The 19,906-nt window shown below is 36.6% G+C and overlaps 1 protein-coding gene across 1 annotated transcript in view; it reads right to left on the bottom strand.

The window, feature by feature from the left end:
• KCNK2 (potassium two pore domain channel subfamily K member 2) overlaps window positions 1-19,906 on the bottom strand; it is a 142,781-nt gene that overhangs the window by 96,790 nt on the left and 26,085 nt on the right. The window contains exon 3 of the mRNA XM_028121578.1: window positions 8,679-8,796. Within this exon, the coding sequence (XP_027977379.1) occupies window positions 8,679-8,796 (118 nt within the window). The remainder of the gene's footprint in view (window positions 1-8,678; window positions 8,797-19,906) is intronic.

The raw sequence follows: 19,906 nt of genomic DNA, 5'->3' as shown, positions 1-19,906 counted from the left end.
CTCTAGCTAGTGGCAAAAACAAAAACCTGAACTTAGATTTTCCACAGTGATATCTGATCTTCCTTCTATTGTATCATTCCTTTAAAAAACAGGGAGAAATATTTTTATCCTCAGCTGTCCTATGTGAGTAAAGCTAAGTGAAGTATCTGCATAAGTATGTTTGGCACATTATTTAGTTGTAGTACAATGTATATTAAGAGGTCATGCCCACATCTATTTTTTTATTTAAAGCATAACTTCCATTATCTACAGATGCCACTGAAATTAACTATAAAAACATGCATTCTTTGAATAAGCTACTTGGGTAGGTTATGACTTATTTCATACCCCTTCTTTCCTTTTTTCTTCTCTTGCCACTTGCCCTTGGAAATTTCACTTTGTTAGCAACTTCAAAGAGGGGAACCTAAGCTTAGAAGGGAGAGGTACAGCACGTCAACTAAATTTGCCCACGTATTTGTTCTTTTTGCTTTAACAATAAAGTTGAAAGGGGAAGAAGTTTAAGATTAGTAATTAGTGTGCCTTTTTGGATGAACTGTGACTTTCGATTGTTCATATAATCAATATTTCCCCAATGGTATATTAGAACCAAGAGTTGGCTGCATGAAATTCCAATTTGAAGTTAGAATTAGTCATATCTGTAATGTACTTCATGTGCACCCAAACCACATACTTACACATGAACCTCATCTGGCCCAGGTACTTCTTTTGTTAAATATCATGCTACATTTGTAGTACCACATAAACAACAAAGCCTATTGTCCAAGAGTAAGTTTGCACAAGTCTAAAAAATTTCACACACACACACACACACACACACACACACAAAGGATTGGGAAGACAACAAATATGTAGCATAATTACTAGCTGAAAGTAGACAGGCCCAGACAAATGCTATTACGTTCCTTCTTTTTTTTTTTTAAGATTTTATTTATTTATTTGACAGAGGGAGACACAGCGAGAGAGGAAACACAAGCAGGGGGAGTGGGAGAGGGAGAAGCAGGCTTCCTGCTGAGCAGGGAGCCCACTGCGGGGCTTGATCCCAGGACCCTGAGATCATGACCTGAGCCAAAGGCAGACAGTTAACGACTGAGCCACCCAGCGGCCCCTATTATGTTCCTTCTTTATCAAATGAAATATTTGAGACAGTTACAAAAAGTATTTTTCTGATAATCATCTCACCTAGTTTTAATCCCATTCAGAGCAATATTTGCATATTTGGTGGTCAGTCAGATGCTCTATAAAATCTATAATCTATGGCAAACAGTGCTGCATATCAATGGTTGAGGAGGGGGAGAAGACAAGAAAGAAATAGATTCTGTATTTATTCAGGGCATGAACTTCGTGGCAATTGTTTGCTTCTAATTTGGGGGTAATTTCTTGATCACATTTGATAGTGATAGCTTTCCAGAAGATTAAAAATATGTTATTGCAAACTTTTCAGAAGTACACAGAAATATATAAAAGTTTTTTTTTTTTTTCAGAATACAAGCAATTCCTGATTTGAACATAGCCAAGAAATGAATGGCCATTTTGTTGATAATGGCCATTCAGCCCTCCTCTCACTGGGCCCTCCAATTTCTGTCAGATCTGTACTACCTTGCTGTGGGTTTTCCTACTACCAAAAACAAACAAAAATGCTACCTCACTCCTGGGAAGATTATATCCCTCATGCTGCCCAATCCCCTTCCAATCAGCACAGGATTCTGAGAACTAGGGGCTCTGAATTGAACTTGTGACTGATGTAACATACATATGCCATGAGAAAAGGTGACTATTTCATTATTGCTTTGGAGTCTACAATATATTTAAGCAATAATCCTGCTTTATTGCCTATCAAATATAATTTTGCACTCTGCAAACTTAACTACCATTCATGTGGCATTTTCTCTGAGAAATACATGTTAACTTAGAAAATAAACTTATGTCAAGATTTCAAATGGCAGGAACATATGTTAATATCCTGAGCTAGGTTTTATTTTCATTAATTTAGGTGGATGGGAAGAGAAACAGAATCAAAGACCCAAAGCAATTTCTTAACTTCAACGTCTGTATTTCAAATGCACAACACCAGAATTCTGTATTTTGGAAAATTATTCATCCGCTTTAACAAACTGGCATAAAGAAAAATGCAAGGATATTGCAGGGTCAGTGCTAGAAGTCACCTCCCAAGACTATTTGCCTTTTAAGCTGCCTGAAAGCAGTTTAACTTTCCTTTAAAATGGGTTTCTAGGGGCACCTGGGTGGCTTAGCCAGTTAAGTGTCTGACTCTTGATTTCGGCACAGTTTATGATCTCAGGATCATGAGATCAAGCCCGGTGTGGGGCTTTGCACTCAGTGGGGAGTTTGCTTAAGATTCTTTCTCTCTTCCTCTCCCTCTGCAACAAGCCCCACTCTAAAAAAAATAAATAAATAAAAATAATTGTTTCCAAAATCCAATCTGCAGTTCTTTGAGAAAGGCCAGGAGACTAGTGAAATGCCACAGAATTATGAGTGTACTAAATTAATAAAATAACACCCAATCCCCAAAGCTGCAATAACATCATCCCCCGGGAGAATGCTCTCTGTCAAATTCTACACCACTGCTTCAAGTCTATTCATTTCAACACAACATTCATTTCAAATCACAACATTGAACAGAAAACACTCTTACAATTTCCCCCTCACTCTTCAAGTTATAGTTTCCTACCATATCCAACAGAAATGGTAGATTCCCTGCTGAAAGCATGCATAAGCCTCCACAGTTTTCAATATACCCTCTGCCTCTCTAATATTGACTTGTCTGTTATTTGGAATTTCTTCTGACAGTTACTCTAAACCTTTAATTTTTTTTCCTTTTTTTGGTTGTTGTCGTTGTTTGTTGTTCTTTTTCTAATCAATTAAGCATTACGTTAAACAAGCAAAATATGGGTTTGCAGTAAGTCTGTGACCATTGCCTTAACAGCTTTAGCAATTCAATATAGGTAAAAGCAAACTGAAAGTTCTGGTGGCTGGTTCGAAATACAGGAAAAATAAACACAGACGTTACATTACTGATTTCAATCTCTACACTCAAGTAGTAGAAAACAAGAGTCCTTTGTAAATAGGAGAACTGCTACTCCAAAAAAAATGTCTTCCATAAGTCTCAGCATGATGCTTTGGGATCTTACAGTTGCTAGAGACCATAGTGGTGCCCTTGTTATCTGCATTCTGACGCTCAGAGGTCATGATTTAGTGATAAGCTTGGGCAAATCCTGGCTCTGGCATTCCAATTTACTTTCCACTGGAGATAATTTCATTATATTTTAATGCCTCCAGGTAATAAAATAATCTGACATTTTATTCTTATCTTTAAACTGAACTCAGAATAGAATACAGTTGTCCATGACATCATTTTTGCCAACAGCTTGTCCTAGAGTATAAGTGCTTTCTTATTAGCTTTAAAATAACTTAAAATAGAAGACACAAATAGTCCCCCTTTAGCACTATGCTCAGGGATTAGTATATTTCCATGTAAACTTTCTTTTTTTAATCATGTATCTGTCAAGGTGGCAGTGAGGAGAGTAAAAGGTGGACAGATACATGATTTACCCTCCTCACTGCCGCCTCCTTAGTCAAGGCAACATCTTCACTCACAGATTAATGGGATAACCCTCTTCCTTTTTTTTTTAAGATTTATTTATTTTAGAGGGAGGGGGAGCAGGGGTAGGGGCAAAGGGAGAGGGAGAGAGAGAATCTTAAGCAGGCTCCCTGTTGAGTGTGAAGCCCTATGCGGGGCTTGATCTCAAGACCCTGAGATCATGATCTGAGCTGAAATCAAGAGTCAGATGCTCAACAGACTGAGCCACCCAGGTGCCTCAATGGGACCACCTTCTCACTGGTCTTCTTGCTTCCCCTCATGCCTTCCAAATGGCAGCTGAGTCACATCTTCCCTCTCTTGTACTTAAATCTTTCAGTGGCTTCCCACTGAATTCAGCATGTTGCCATGACTTACTGAGTCCCACACACCCTGGCTCCTCTTGATCTTGCTAACCTTGCTTCTTCCTCCAGGTCCTGCCACATGGACTCATCTGTATTCCTTGAATATGCTCACATCTGTCCCGCTCAGGATCTTTGCTATTGCTGGCCCTCTGCTTGAACATATCTTTGCGCTCTTCTCTACCTAGCTGACCTTTTCTCATGCTTCCAGTTTCAGCTTCCATGTCACCTGCTCGGAGCTCTTAAATCAGTCTTCTTTAGAACACCTCCCGCTCCCCGCTCTGGCTCCTCTATCTATTCTCTATCACCACACATGAACTTCTTGGGTAGCATTTATTTTCATCTCTTAATGGTCTTGTTTTTTTTTTTTTTTAATGTCCTGATTAATCACTGGTCTTTTCTGCCCTAATGAGAGCTTCAGGAGGGAGCCCATCTACCTTGCATTCTTTGTCTGAATTAAAAATAAACAAGCAAATGTGTGTGGGGGGGCTACTAAAATGAAGCTTCCAAATAGAACACAATGTATGAAATCTTGGCCATTTTTTAACTCTCTTCTCTTCATAGAGTAGACTCACACGGCCAATGAGTTGCAAGCCTGCTGCTTAAATATTCATTTCAATGTTCAACTTGTATTAGTCACCAAGGCCTGTTGATTCTCGCACCTAATTACTTCAACATTTTGTCTTCCTCTCTTCTTGCAACACCAACTCCACCCATCCCAGTCAACCATCCCATCTCCCTTCCATGGGTCACTGGGATGGGCTCCTAATTGCTCTCTCCACCAACAGTCTCCACGCATCCTCTTCTTGATAGATGCATCTTTTAATGTCACTTTTAACCTGTCACTTCACTTTCCAACAACAGCAACAATAACAGCAACAACAACAACAAGTAAACTCAAAACCAACCCATGTTCTATCTTATTATAGTAGGTCTCAAAAATCACATTATATTCAACTGCATCCTTCCCAACTGAATCAGTCAATAGTATTTCCCACTACTCTTTAAACACTCAAATACTTACTTTTCTATCCCCAAAATAAACCAAGCTCATACCTCTCTTTGTATTCTTGCTCAGCCATATCACAGACTAGGAGGCCCTTTCCCCCTCCTTCGATCTAAACCAAAACATTTTCTTCAAAGCCATAGTTCAACTCCAGCTTCTCTCATGAAACCTCCCCTCCCAGCTCCAGCTCATGTGTACTTCCCTCTTTCTCAATTCCTAAACCATTGTTTAAACCACTCTTCCATATAACAATTATACAAGACTTATCTCTGTTATCCTTCGATTATTTCTTCAGTGTACATTTTCTCTCCCCAGTTGGATTCCGAGCAGGGGCTGAGTCCTTTCTATCCAGGCAGTGGCAGAAGTAGCACTTATCCAACAGGAGCCACTTCCGCTGACTTACTGATTTACATGGTCCTGATGAGGAATCCCTTCAACTACAAACAACGGTTCTAGATAACTTGCAATCCCCAAACAGAACATAGTGTTCCTTGGCCCTAATCTCTCCCACATGAACTCCCAATGCCTACAACGTTCCCTTTCCACCTTCATTCACCTGGGAAACTCCTAATTCTCTTTCGGGTCTCAACTAGGACAACGTTTACTAAGAAAAGGAAAGCACTGTCCCCTCCTTACCCATCTGCCCCTCCCGGTATCTACCTATAGTGTAGTTCCTATAGATTCCCATTAAATAATCTTAATCCATAGCATGTGGCACTCTATATTATAAATGACTATTTGTCTACTGGCCTCCCTGACTGGTCTGGACACAACTTAGGCTCAAGTAATTTATCTTTTATCTTGATAATCGCAGAGTGACAATGCTATATTATTTGTTGAATAAATAAATGAACTAGCAAAAAAGCTGGCACTAAAATCTGTTGAAAGAGCTAAGAATGTAGTGTAATATGTATCAATTTAGTTTACGTAATTTACAACAGGCCACAGTTCATACCATTAGAATGCTTATTTGTTATTAATTCCAGTTGTTAAGCACCCACTATGGATCAAGCATGGGGATACAGAAAAGACTCAAACACATAAAATTCCTAACCTCATAGAACGTGTATCTTACTAGGTGAGACGGGCAGGAGTACAGTGTTTGCTCCAAGGTGGAGAGCACAGAGATGCTCTCAGCAGAAGGCTTCTTTCTGCAAGAATGCTGACATTGAGACAATGCTGCCTTGGACCAAAATGGTGGCAGTTTGAATGGTGTGTAGTGGTTACATTATGGATGTACTTTAAAGTCAGAGCCAACAGAACTGATTGATGGACTGGAAGTCAGGTCTGAGGGAATGAGAACAGTCAAGATTGGATTTTAGTCTGTGCAACTGTGGAATGGAATTTGTGCAGGGTTTGGAAGTGTATGATTTTGGAAAGAGTGTGTAGATATATGAAGAGTCTCTAAAATTAGGCCTTAAGTTTTAATAATCTATTTTGTATAATAGAACTTCCCTTGGGCATATTTCCCATTAACAATAAGAGTGCTTGTGGCTTCTTAGACAAATTGGTAACACTGAATAGACGAATCTTGGACAGCTGCAGCTAACAATGCTCCGTGAAGCATTGCCTATACCAGGCACCCCATAAAAGCCACTGCAATTTATCCTCCAAAATTGTCTCAAGTTCTTTTTTTAAATGACTAATGCAATGCAGCTAGTGCTAGGGGTTAAAATTTCTGGGATTGCTAAAAACCACTTCAAAGCTCACACGATTATTATCAATATGAAGATTAATAACTATACTTTGAATTCTACTGAATGGTGATTTAGATGTCAAATGGACACGTATAAAAGAAGGCAAAATTTTTATCCTGCCCTAGACCATAATCTAGTCAGAGGAGATGACCTTGACCTAGGAGTAAAAGGACGTGGAGGAAATGTGGGTGACCTGGAGTGACTTAATCCATTTAAGACTAAAGTCTGAGATAGAACAGCAAGGGATCTGGGCTGTCGGGCAACTACCTAAACAACCAGAATAATCAGCTCCTGTGCTTAATGGCTATAATTTGGGGTAAGGCTGGTAATAATGGTTTATTTTTTTCATGTGTGGAAGTATATGTCTGCAAAACTTACTGAATTTGGGATTTGAAAAATGAGACTGTTTATAAACACATGATGCAACCGTAAGTCAGTATAATGACTAAGTCTCTTGCAGAATAATTCAGCAGTGGTCATGATGAGTTAGAACTTGGACTTCTGAGTTTTCATGGGGCAGAAACAAACCATTCTCATTCAGTCTGTGAGGCTCCCCCACTTCTAGACTCTAAGTAGTCTACACAATAAACAGTTATTTCCATAGTAGAAATGGGCCAAGACGTCTAAGCTCCAAAGTTAACCTGTTATTATGGTTAGAAATCAAGATTGCCATTCTTCCAGGTTTTCACAGCCACACAACTTTTGACCTAGCTGGTGGAAATGTAAGAGTAAATATAGTTCCCTGACCCCGTCACAAAGGCAAAAATCAACATGCTCAGGTATTTATTTCACTGGAAAGTGATCGGGCACAAAGACGCATTACAGTGGATTCAGATAATGACAAGACTCTCTACAAACGTTTTTCAAAGGAAAATTTTAGGCAAGAGTTCATCCATACACTGTCTCCATGTCCTCTTATTTAGGAGTTTGATATAAAGCACTGATTTGAAAACCTTATCTACTCCACAATTTGTCAATGGCATCCCATAATAAAATGAAAACTTTTAGACTCATAATTCACACCCCAAAATCAGACACCAGGCCCATGAGAGGAAATCTCATCACCAGCATACGGAGAAGGGAAGACTTCTTCCACCTAAAATTCCTTCATAACTGAGATGAGTCAGTTCCTTCCCTATCTTGAAAATTATGCTTTAAACCCACCTCCTTCCATGAAAAAAGACAGCTGTAACCTTTCCCAATCCCCACAGCATGGCAAGCGTGGTTTTCACTATGGGGTCTGTATTTCTAGCCTCTGGATATTTCTTAGGCACTGAATGACTAATTACCAGAAGAAAAGTCATGTATATATACCCATTCTGCTTCCTAGAAGATGCTAAGTGAATGCATAGTCAACACAAAAAGAGATGGTGTTCCACTATGTGGTCCTTTTTAACATTATAACAAACAATGTGAATAGAAGGCAAACAGCAAGCGCTTAAATTTAAATTCTTCTTGTAATCCTCATATTTCAGTGTCAATTTTTTATACATTTGCACTACTGCAAAAACAATGTATTTTTTAAAATCCCTGAAGTAATCATAATAGACAAGCATATAAGAACAGGAACAATCCGTTGAAATGTAGAGTTAAAATTTGCAAATTGAAAAAGGTGATATCAAACAAGAACTTCATGAAAAGAATGTCAAAACTGTACTCAAATCTTTTCTTTCTACACTAAAAAGTCAAAGATGCAGGAAAATTTGAAACTATTTGCCCCCCAAAAATCATCATTTCAAGACATTTCTTGACATTACTATTCATTAGTCAAATGACTCAAATTCTCTGCTCTCCGGGTTCATATGCATGTTAAATTTAAGTTAGTGTTCCGGTACAATAATTAATCCATTTCCATCATTCCTTTGTTCAACTTTTAAACCCTTTTTTCAAAATCAATTTACTAAAATCTAGCTTTCTACCTTCCATAGACCAATTTGACCAACTGTAAAAGAAAAATTCAGACATGAAGTTTAGCTCACAAGCTGTACCAAAATTAAAAAACAAAGTAAGTTGTCTCCTACCTATAGTTGTTATAACAGTGCCAGCAAAGAAGAAGGAACTTCCCAAATCCCAGTGACTGATTTGATTGGAGGTGTTTCCTAAAGGTATAATCCCTGCATTTATTGCTGCCACTATTTGCTGCAAGTTTAAAAAGAAATTTATCAGTACACATGAATCACACAGAGGCATCAAACAGTGTATATTTCACCCCAGTTGAGGAATTAGACAAAGAGAATCAATTCTAAGGCTTGGTTTTCCATTTGAAGTATACAATATAGATTAAGGCTTTATACTAAAGAATGTAACAAGTTAAATGATAAGAAAATCGTATTGGATATCAAGTGAATGGATCTGTATGGAGCACATCATATTGTACCAATATACATTTATATCTCATCCACTAACATATTCAGTGCCTTAATTTGAATTAACTACTAAATACAGCCATGCTTTTTAGTAAGCACCACAGAGTTAAAATACCAGATTGCAAACTTACAATTTGAATAATATATAATAGCTTCATCAAAAAATATTTCTAAAGTGCTCATCATTTTGAATGTTAAACATATACAGCCAAGCCAGGGTTGTGTATAACTGTACAGTGTATTTATTAATAAGGTCCAACAAAACAGGCTAAGAAGGAAAGGCAATAGCAATTCACTACCCCACTTCAGTTAGTCCATGTATATCTAGATTCTTAGAATCTCTGCAGACTTTTTATAAATTCTATGGCAATATCATAGCATCACCAAAATATCACCAAAGACCCATAGATGACAATCACTCAACAATATTCATATAGAGACACTAGGATCTGGATGCTGCCTTGAGTAATTCAGAGAGACAGACAGAAAGATGACATTATAATCCCTTCAATCATCAGATAGATGTTGAGCAGGGGATGGAATATCCAGAAGCACAAAACACGGAAGAGAATATGTTAGGAGAAAATTGTGTAGTAAAAGAGAGACATACAGATTGTAGGAAAAGATGTTTCCGTGTATAGTTTTAGAAATCTTTATCATTTAATTTCCAGATTATAAAACTGGAAGGAGTGTCATTTGATAGGCAAGGAAATTAAAGACCAAGAGAGGTAAAGTGATTTGTTTAAGGTTAGTTTACTGGCAAACAGACAAAACTACACTGTGAAAATGGAAGGCACTACCCCAGGAAGTTACTGTCAGATGGAAAAGAGCATGTAATCTGGAACTGAAATGCAATATAAAATTTCATTTGTCTGATTTGTTTTACCCTACAAATTAAAACTTTAATGGTTCTGTGTAAAGTTAATTGAATGGTAATGCTTTTTAAAAAATTTTAACAATAACATATTTGCTGTAAAAAATTAAGAAAATACAGAAAGGCAAAACAAAGATAACAAAACTTATTCATAATTCCAGAATCCAGAGATAATTATTGTTAATGTATTAAAGTATCTATTCCTGGTATTTTGTTATACTTTTTACATGGTTGGATTTATGAAATATATGAAATGTATTCTCTATTTTTACTTAATATTTTTCTATGTATAGTTTTTCTTTGTCATTACCATGTTAACTTAATCATTGCCAGATATGTAGATGTATCTGTTCAGTGGGGAGCCTGCTTCTCCCTCTCCTTCTGTGTGCTGCTCTGCCTACTTGTGATCTCTCTCTCTCTCTGTCAAATAAATAAATAAAATCTTTAAAAAAGGGGGGATCAACGCCTGGGTGGCTCAGTCAGTTAAGCCTTCAGCTCAGGTCATGATCTGAGGGTCCTGGGATAGAGCCCTGCATCAGGCTCCCTGCTCAGCGGGGAGTCTGCTTCTCCCTCTCCCTCTGCCTCTTCCCTGCTTATGCTCTCTGGCTCTCACTCTCTCTGTCATGTAAATAAATAAAATCTTTAAAAAAAAATCTAAAATTTCTGGATTAATAGAAAATAGATTCGATTATATGCTTCTGCATTCAGCTTACTGGAGAGCACATCACATAGCCTCTGAAAAACTCATGAGACAAGGGGAGTGGAAAAGGCAAAATCAACTTCATATTTTCAAGAAAATAGCTTTGACTTCATCAGACGTCTGAGAGGGTCTTGGGATAACATCTTGAGAACCACTGCTGTATACTGAACTTTGTTTCATATTGTTTTGTACCTGGAGAACCAAAGTAGGCAAGCTTATAGCTTTACAAATAATGGCATTTCACCTCTTCATCTTCCAAAAGTTATGTTTTACTACCTTTCATCCCTTATTACATTGGTCAGTATTTCCAGAGCAATGTTAAATAAAAATAAGGAAAGCAGACTTTGTTTTTTGTAGCATAAAATCCTCAATGTTTTAGTGTTTTATCATTAAATATACTGACTACTGGCAAGAAAATGGCATTTAATTAAATAATTATAAGAGCAAGCAAATAAAAAGGACGGATAAATAAAACCTGAAAAATCTAAAAATGTCTTTGGAAATATTTTCAGATAGCAACAAACACAAGGGAGGTGCACATAAACATTGTAAGCACAGGCTCGTAATCTCCAGCTTTGCAACTCCCAGAAAAACTAATGCTGCCAGTAAAAATATCAAGGAAAAGGAGGGTGGATTTAGATACATTGTAATTACATCCAAAGTATATTTTTATATTTTTAGACATTTCTTTAACATATTCATTCAAAAATATTTATCAATTGTTTATGATGCTAGGCAATGGGGAAACAACAGAGAAGTAAAAAAAAAAGACATGGGTGACAGTTATATATATATATATATATTTTTAAGGTTTTATTTATTTGTCAAAGAGAGAGCACAAGCAGGGAGAGTAGCAGGCAGAGGGAGAAGCAGGTTCCCCGCTGAGCAAGGAGCCCGACACAGTACTTGATCCCAGGACCCTGGGATCATAACCTGAGCCAAAGGTAGGTGCTTAACCAACTGAGCCACACAGGGGTCCTGGGTTACATAGTTATAAATGAGAAAAGATAAGGCATGTCTTTAGACTCCACCCCATTAAATACAATTAATTATTTTATTGATTAGAAGCAAGGTAATTTCTTCAACAACTGACTTAAAACAGCCTACATGGTCCGCACTATTATTTTAGCCCGTTCTTTTGTTAACAATGATGAGATGCAACATTACCCAGACACTTGGATAACATCCACAAATTATTTAAATGCAAAAGAAGTAAATGTAGACTTAGAAACAGTAATGTCTTATAACGTGTGGGTTTTAAATAGTAACCACAGAACTGTGATGATTGCAACAGAGGCTTGAGATGGAACTGGGAATATGTCACTATGAGAATGAGTCTACCACGAGGCTATTTGGAATATTCTTGTGAATTTATTTTATATTTTTGTACAATATCTCTTGGTCAATATCCACAGGAAATGGTTGCCCTTGGCAAGTATACTGAGATAGATCTAAGAGTCTTGAATTTCAACATCAATTCAGACTATCAAAGCACTTCACAAATGCTTTCTTCAGAACTGTTTCTGTATGTTCCATATTATGTGACTAAAGTAATAATCACTTCATCAATAATAAAAATTCATTTTTCCATGAAAGGTAACTTTTGTAAACAATCTAGTCATGTTGACAACTTACAAATAAGTTGAATTGTTTAGAGTAAAGGAAATTTGGGTCCTACGTATCTAATCCTAACACAGAATTACTTGAAGTGCTGATTAAAGAAGGACTTCCAAACTTAAAATCTACAATAGAAAGAGTATAAGATAATCTTGTTTGGATTCACATTTAATTTTGATCTTATAGACAATCATAGAATGTGCATTAAGAAAAGGAAGTTGAATACATGGTTCTAGTCAGGAGTATGAGTGAAACTTCAGAAATAGAGCTCTAAGAGCTTTGTACTCATTGAGATGATAAAGGTAATTACTCATAAAATTAATGATGAATAATCTGAGTTTCCATGACAGTGATGTCTTTAGAACAGAAGTTCACAGAGTTCTACTGTGATTTTGTGCACTCTTGAATTGGAAGAAGTTGTCTCAGTGTCATTTGGCATTTTGGAACTATATTCAGCTTTGACACCAAACACTGGTAAGACACACTTATTTGTAATTGTATGAGACCAACCTTGGAACGCAAGGCAATCACTGACAATCATGAAAATGTTTCCGTGAGTCCAATGCTTAGGAACAACTTTTTCATGTGTTATAAAGTACTTGACCAGCTATTATGTCATTGAAGGAAAATGTGTTGAAAATTAAATAACCCCACGGAAGACCTAAAGAATATATTGTTTTAAAAGTAGGTTATATCATGGATCTTAAAATACAGGTGACACCAGAAGTTCTAATTTTGCTTTTTCTCCCCTTTACTCAGAGGCTCAGATGTTCACGTTCATCAAAACAATACAGAATGTTCTGAATGCCTTCCACAAATTCCTCCTCTATTTATACTGTAATCATGATTTCATTAAAATATATTTTCATACCTGTAATCCTAAAAGTAAAGTCACATTAATAATTTGAAAGTTTTAAGTGATGTAAAAATTCTAAATTACAGCTATCAGGTATTAGTATCTGAGTTACACCAATGATGTATGCATAACTGGTCCAATGACAACTTCCTTTTTAAATTTTATTTATTTATTTAAGTAATCTCCACACCCAACATGGGGCTGGAACTCACGGAGATCAAGAGATGCATGCTCTTCTGACTGAGCCAGCCAGGTGCCCTGGCAACTTCTTTTAACTTGGTATTTAAGATTGATGTCATTTTTTTCTCATTTGGAAAAGAACACTATTCCCAATAAATTGATATAATGGCCAAGTCCAGTTATAATTACACTGACATCTGTATTATTACAAACTTGCTTAAAGAAGAACATAAGTATTATCTTGCCAAATTTCTGTAAGAAACAATCATACACCTTTTTTTTTTTTTTGCCATTATTTCCTTGTGGGGGAACAAGTTTCATCCTGAGAGGAAGCTAGTCTTTAGGAAAGGAGTCAAATCACACACTCAAAATGCCACATCTGAACACTCGAAGTATGTAAGCAAGATTATTTTGAAATACTTGAAGAATGAGAAATACATGAATAATGAGAAAAGCAAAATAATAAATGATGTTCTCATTGCCAAAGAATTTTCTGAGAAGATACAACGGTAGGTATCATTACTATTTATTGTTATACCAAAAAATAATTATCATCCATCAGTTATATGTAGTAACATACGAATACTGTTGCCAAAGGTTATTGCTATTCATCTCATTCTTAACCTCTGGTTATACGTCAACACCATGATCACCTAATGTTGGATGATATGAACTGCTTTGAAAGGTCCAGCTCATAAAACCAGAGATGATCTCGAAATGGCCTTTACTCTTACAGGCTCATAATTCACATACTGCCCTGGTTGACTGGCATATCTGAATCAATGAGGAGTCACATTTGTTTATCCATTTCCTGAGTGTTTTAACTTTATTGGCCATATCTATCTGAAATGTTATTTACAGACATCATTTGTACAAGAAGCTTCTCCTCTAATATGTCAGTACTACTAACATGTCAGTAACATGTAGTAGTCTTAATCACTGGGGCTGCTTCTGCGACATAACAAATTAAGTTCAACAGAGAAGTAGCATTATAGAGCTTTATTGTAAACTTACATACAAAGGCAGCCCATTGTACATCCTTCATACCACTGGGGTAAATGTCCAGAGACCAAACCTATCTTCTTCACTTTTTTATCCTTTCACACTATTCTGGAGACTAAAGTAATGACCTTGGCTTTCTTGTATGAGATAATATTTTGGTCAGAATACCACTTGGGACCACTGACAATCCAACAAGGGAGCAAACAACTTCTTGAAAACCACACTGTATTAGCATATTGCTCCACGGGACTATTCCGGTGGCAGCTCTCAGCTAATGATAGTACTAGGTTGAACCATATAAAATTGCCAATATCTAAGCCCTTTTTGGCCTACAAAATGACAACTTCATATTAGCATACAAAAGAATGGCACTTATGTTTTCATGAATAGTATGTAATAACATGCTAACTCTCATTTCAGTGTGACATCTATTACTTTCATCATTAAAGCTAATTCCCATTAGCAGGAAACATAATATCAATCAATTATGGTCTTGCTTACCGTTCCACTTGAAGAATGTATACTTCTCAGATTAAATAAAACCCTATATGGCTGAGAATTCTATTCTGAGAAAACATGGAATAACTATTGAATTCCTATTGGAAATTCAAGTCGTGTCCAACTTTTGCACATATCTGAAAAGTCAAGGGATATTATCTAATACTTAAGATGTTTATATTTTGTAGAAGTAAATTTATATATTCACCATTTGATATCAAATTTCCATACTAATATACATTCTAGCCTCCAATTTGATAAGTGAACTTGAGACACATTACATGTAACTTAATTTTTCAGAAATTCTAGTTATATGAAGATGATACATGTTTTGTCTAGGAGAAATAGAGGAATCTATATAAATTCTAAAAAGAAAAAGAAAACCCAAAATTATATTCAACAATTAAATAAACTGTTTTAAGAACTGACAAAGGTTAGATTTTTAAAATCTAACATTGATAATCTTTTTCCCTTTAAAAAATATATTTCTGATTTCTGTGGAGAAGGGATGGAGTAGTACATTTGCATATTTTATACAGAACACAGGTGATTAAATCATTCTATATTTAGAGTCTGGTAAAGAAGCAAGTTTTCATGGTTTCTTCAGGGTATATCTTTTAAGTGAGAAAGGTAATATGCAATGATGTTTTTAATCTATTGTTCTTGTTGAAAACAATTTGAATCAAAATACATTTCATGTTTTCTCTAAAAGGCTTTTCAAAATCCTTGAATTGTTTCCAAGTAATCCATTACCTACGTTTAACCACACATTAGAAACTTTTTATAAAGAAGCATCCTTTTATAAACAAAAAAACTTAATTCTTTTTTTTTAAGTAAACTCTGCACTCAACATAGGGTTTGAACTCACAACCCCAAGATCGAGAGTCACATGCTCTACCAACTGAACCAGATAGGCACCCCCCAAAAACTTAATTCTTATAATCTAAAAAAGACAGTATTTCCTAAGGTAAGCTGTTTCCACATACCCAGACTTTAGAAAGCAGCTCTAAAAGTAAACATCTTGCTTACCTTCCCATGTCTTTCCTTCTATTTAGGGATTATACCATTGCATGTCAAAGCTATTTTTATACACACTAATGAAATGTACAGCTTTTTTTTTCTCTTTTGAAAGTGTAAATTTATTTCCTATTAGTAGAAAAAAGAAGCCTAAAATCCAGAGTAGGAAAGAACAGAGAGTTAGAGATGGATGTCACCCACAGAGCCCAGAGCAAGAGGCAAACTTCTTGGTATTAGAGTTGTCTTCCCTGATTATATCCACTTTGGAAGATATTTTTAATCCTAACATGAATATACAAATTACTGGACATTTGGAAAAATAAGAATAAAAAAGATCACTCACAGGCCCTAAAACAGTTTTTGCAATATGCATATATTCCATTTTTGGTTCTGTTAATAGTTATAATCATTAAGTGTGCGTTCAAATATTTCCCTATAACATAAACATGCTCCAAGCATTTTGAAGACATTAACACCTTACTTCGTAGTCATCGATACATCACTGAGTAGTTACATGTAAAATAGTTTACATAACCAACCCTTTATTAATGAATAAATTTGTATCACTGTATCCAAGGTCAAATGACCATTTGCAAAGTTGTTATGGAGATGATTTATACATCAGACAAGGGCTGAATGTGAAACACTAAAATTCCATTCTGCTTTGAGCCTGGTGTGAAATGCCGCTGTGGTGTAGAAAGGATAAAATATGCTTAAGACCCTTGAGTCCCTGCAACTCTGGAGAGCCAGGAAAATACATGTGAAGCAAGCATACTGAAACTTGCATTTCCCCAGATGTGCATTTTTCCATGTTTTCCTTGATTCCATATTATTTTATGGTATATTAATATTCAATTAGAATATTAGTCTCTATCTTTTTTTTTTAAGATTTTATTTATTTATTCATGAGAGACAGAGAGAGAGAGAAGCAGAGGGAGAAGCAGGCTCCCAAGGAGCAGGGAGCCCGATGCGGGACTCAATCCCACGACCCTGGGATCATGACCTGAGCCGAAGGCAGACGCTCAACCATCTGAGCCACCCAGGTGCCCCTCTGTCTATCTTCTTGACCCCTTCCACCTCATCTCAGCATTGGTGGTGGAAAAGAGATTAAAGAAGAATAGGAAAATATGGAGAAAGAAGGAGGTAGAACAAGAACTCGACAAGAAAAAAAAGAGCAAGTAGAGAGGAAAAGATAAATGTTAGATAACAAAGAAGAGACAGTTCTAGAAGAATCAGATAGGAACTTAATTCAAGTCATAGTCACTCTATCTAGGAAGCTCTTTTAAAAGAGGTTGTCCTTAAAATAGGATTTGAGTAGGCAGAAAACTGAGATCAAGAAGACACAGCACGTAAGACAATATTTTTATACCATTTTGCCTAGGGCATACAACACTAACCAGCATTTATTCATGCACTGTTTTAAGGCCTGAAGTTCTAAACTGATGAGAAAAAAACATCCCAAAACAGAGTAAAGGGAGTTTTCCTCTGTCAATTACATGCATCCATAGAACTCCCAAATTTAGAGATTCTGATGGCTTTTTCAGTAAAATGCCACCACTGATCTCTATTAATTTGATTTTCCAGTACACTTAAGCCTATATTTCCATAACAGATACAAATTTAAACTAAAATGTGCTTTATACCTATATAAAAGTAATCACAGGGGAAATGGGGAAATTATTCAAGTTTCCACAGAAAGGCAACTTTTTTTTATTATACGTTTTAAAAACAAATGATTTTTCCCCCTGCCCTTTCTGAATTTGTAACTAAAAGATCATAGCAAGGATCGAAAATCTCAGGCTCTGTACACACACACACACATAACCAACAACGTGGCCAGCTAATCAAACTTCCCATAAATTTCCCAATAAATCAAACTTCCCATAACCCAAATCAGCCATCAGTAAAGGCAAAATATCACAATACTAAAACATTTCAGTAGCATTCTGATTGGCACTTCCTCTGTTTCAGGAGCCCCCTCCACCGAAAATTTATGTATTTCTTACTTCAACTGAGTTGACTCATAGCCATTAGTAAGTCTAAAAGAAATTGCTACGCTTTCAGGTTCCAGGCAAAATTTCTTAATACACTGCAGAGTAAGTTTACTAATGATTTGCTAACATTACACAGAGAAAAGGAAGTCTGGCAAAACTGCTTAATATGTTTATATTTCTTGGCTCAATGTCACAAAATCAAGACGGCAAAAATAGTATATGAATAACTTCCCCAAACATAGTGATTCATACCCATCCTTAGCTTTCCTCCAAGTTCTCCCCGTATTTCTCAATTACACACCCATACACTCACCAGTCATAGCAAATATTGAATTGGTTGAAATCCATTTTCTTGAGAAACAGGAACCTGATAGAATTTCTTATATTTTTCTAAGCCAACTGGAATGATAGAGCTAGCCTTTGACACCTGTCCAGTAGTTACTGCACAAAAATGCAATTAAACCCCTCCCTCGGGCACCTCTCAGACTGATTTAAGAGTGTCACATCACAACCATCAGCACTGAAAATGAGCCTGGCATCTTTCCTCATGTTTTCTACATTAGTCATTCACATATGCTGTATTGTTCATTTTCATTCACACAAGGATATCAATCTCAAGAGCATTTCAGAGCACAGCAACCTATGGAAGAGAAGATACTCCAAAATGCACATGATAAGCACAAGACCGGAGGGTCTTCTCTGCTCAGAGGCTGAGAGTATGAAGATGCCATTGCCCCCATTTAGTGGGGGATGGGTCAAATGCCTGGAGAGGTATCAAGTTGGCCCAACATCCTTAGTGATCTTCACTTCTCCTGCCCCCAAGCTCTTTCCAACCAAGCATGTGTTTATGCTGGTGGGATGAACATGATAGGTTTAACCTGGGCAGGGAGAGAGAAAGAAATGCATAATCACATTAAAGCAACATGTAGTCTCTGAAGGGTCCAGAGTGTTGGCATCAGGAGATGATTGAATACACTTGAATGTCACTCACTTTTTATTTTTAATCACCTGCTGTGCACCTATTGGATGACCTGTAGGTAGCTTTGTCTCCTTAAGTAACTATTTGAAACCAGCAGTGCAAGATCTGAGGTGTTTCACCATCTCATAAAATTAACCCTGTGAACATTATCAATATGGTATCACTTAACAGGAATCACATGTATATTATTTACCTTCCACAAAAGCTGAGGCATAGAGAGGCTGAATAGATCACTAGTTCAAAATAAGTAAACACAATAATTAACCTGGCAAACCACTATCTCATCTTGGTGATACAGTTTAGTTGTATTAGAGCTTTGGTTGCCTAGCATTGGACATAGTTGTCATTTATAGTATTATTTTTATGTGAAAACATATGGGAAGTCCCAAGCAATAAACACTTTTATAAATAAAATTTTTAAAAGAATCCATTCATAAGTTTGAGGCTGGGTGAACATCTTGTTTATTTTATCCATATGTATATAATGTATCCCAAATAGTCATCAGGTCTTGTCTTCAGTGTGTATGTCACACACGGCGTAGGTGTCTAGTGTAATGCTAACTGCTCAAGAATTGTTCGTGGCATATTTTGTGTTTACTGATTTCTAAGTACGCAAATGATCACTATTGTGAACACACAGGATAGAGCACTAACTGCATACTACAGGTCATGGTAAAGAGAGTAAGACATTGCAGTAGCACTTGGCACAACTAATCTCTTCCACCTTGCAGCATGTCTTCACTTGGCCTACAGAACACCACACTCTCTAGCTTTCCTCCAGTCTCCCTGAATGATGTTTCATCCCCCTCACCTTTAAGCCTATGGTTCTGTCCTCCATCCGTCCATACTCCTAAGTGACTTCATTTGAACTCAAGGCTCTAAATATCATCAATGTGTGATAATCCCCAAATGTATTATTCATTTGGGACTACTTCCCTACCTGGATGTCTGAAAGGCAATTCAAACCAATCATATACCAAATTGAACCCTGAGCTCCTCCCTGAAGCCTGATTCACCTGAATTTTACTCTTGTCATTAACTGGCAACTTTATTTTTCCAGTTCTTAAGGCCCCAAACCTATGAATCATTCTTCACTTCTTTCTCTCACACCTCATATCAAATCCCGTTAGCTTTACCTTCAAAATATCCCTTGACCACATCTCATC

The sequence above is a fragment of the Eumetopias jubatus genome, unplaced genomic scaffold (assembly GCF_037043125.1).
Source record: "Eumetopias jubatus isolate StellerSeaLion01/CBP00866 unplaced genomic scaffold, mEumJub1_p1.0 scaffold_12, whole genome shotgun sequence".
NCBI classification, from domain to species: Eukaryota; Metazoa; Chordata; class Mammalia; order Carnivora; family Otariidae; genus Eumetopias; species Eumetopias jubatus.
Note: the sequence above shows the minus strand (reverse complement) of the source record. Positions and strands in the feature narration are given on the sequence as shown.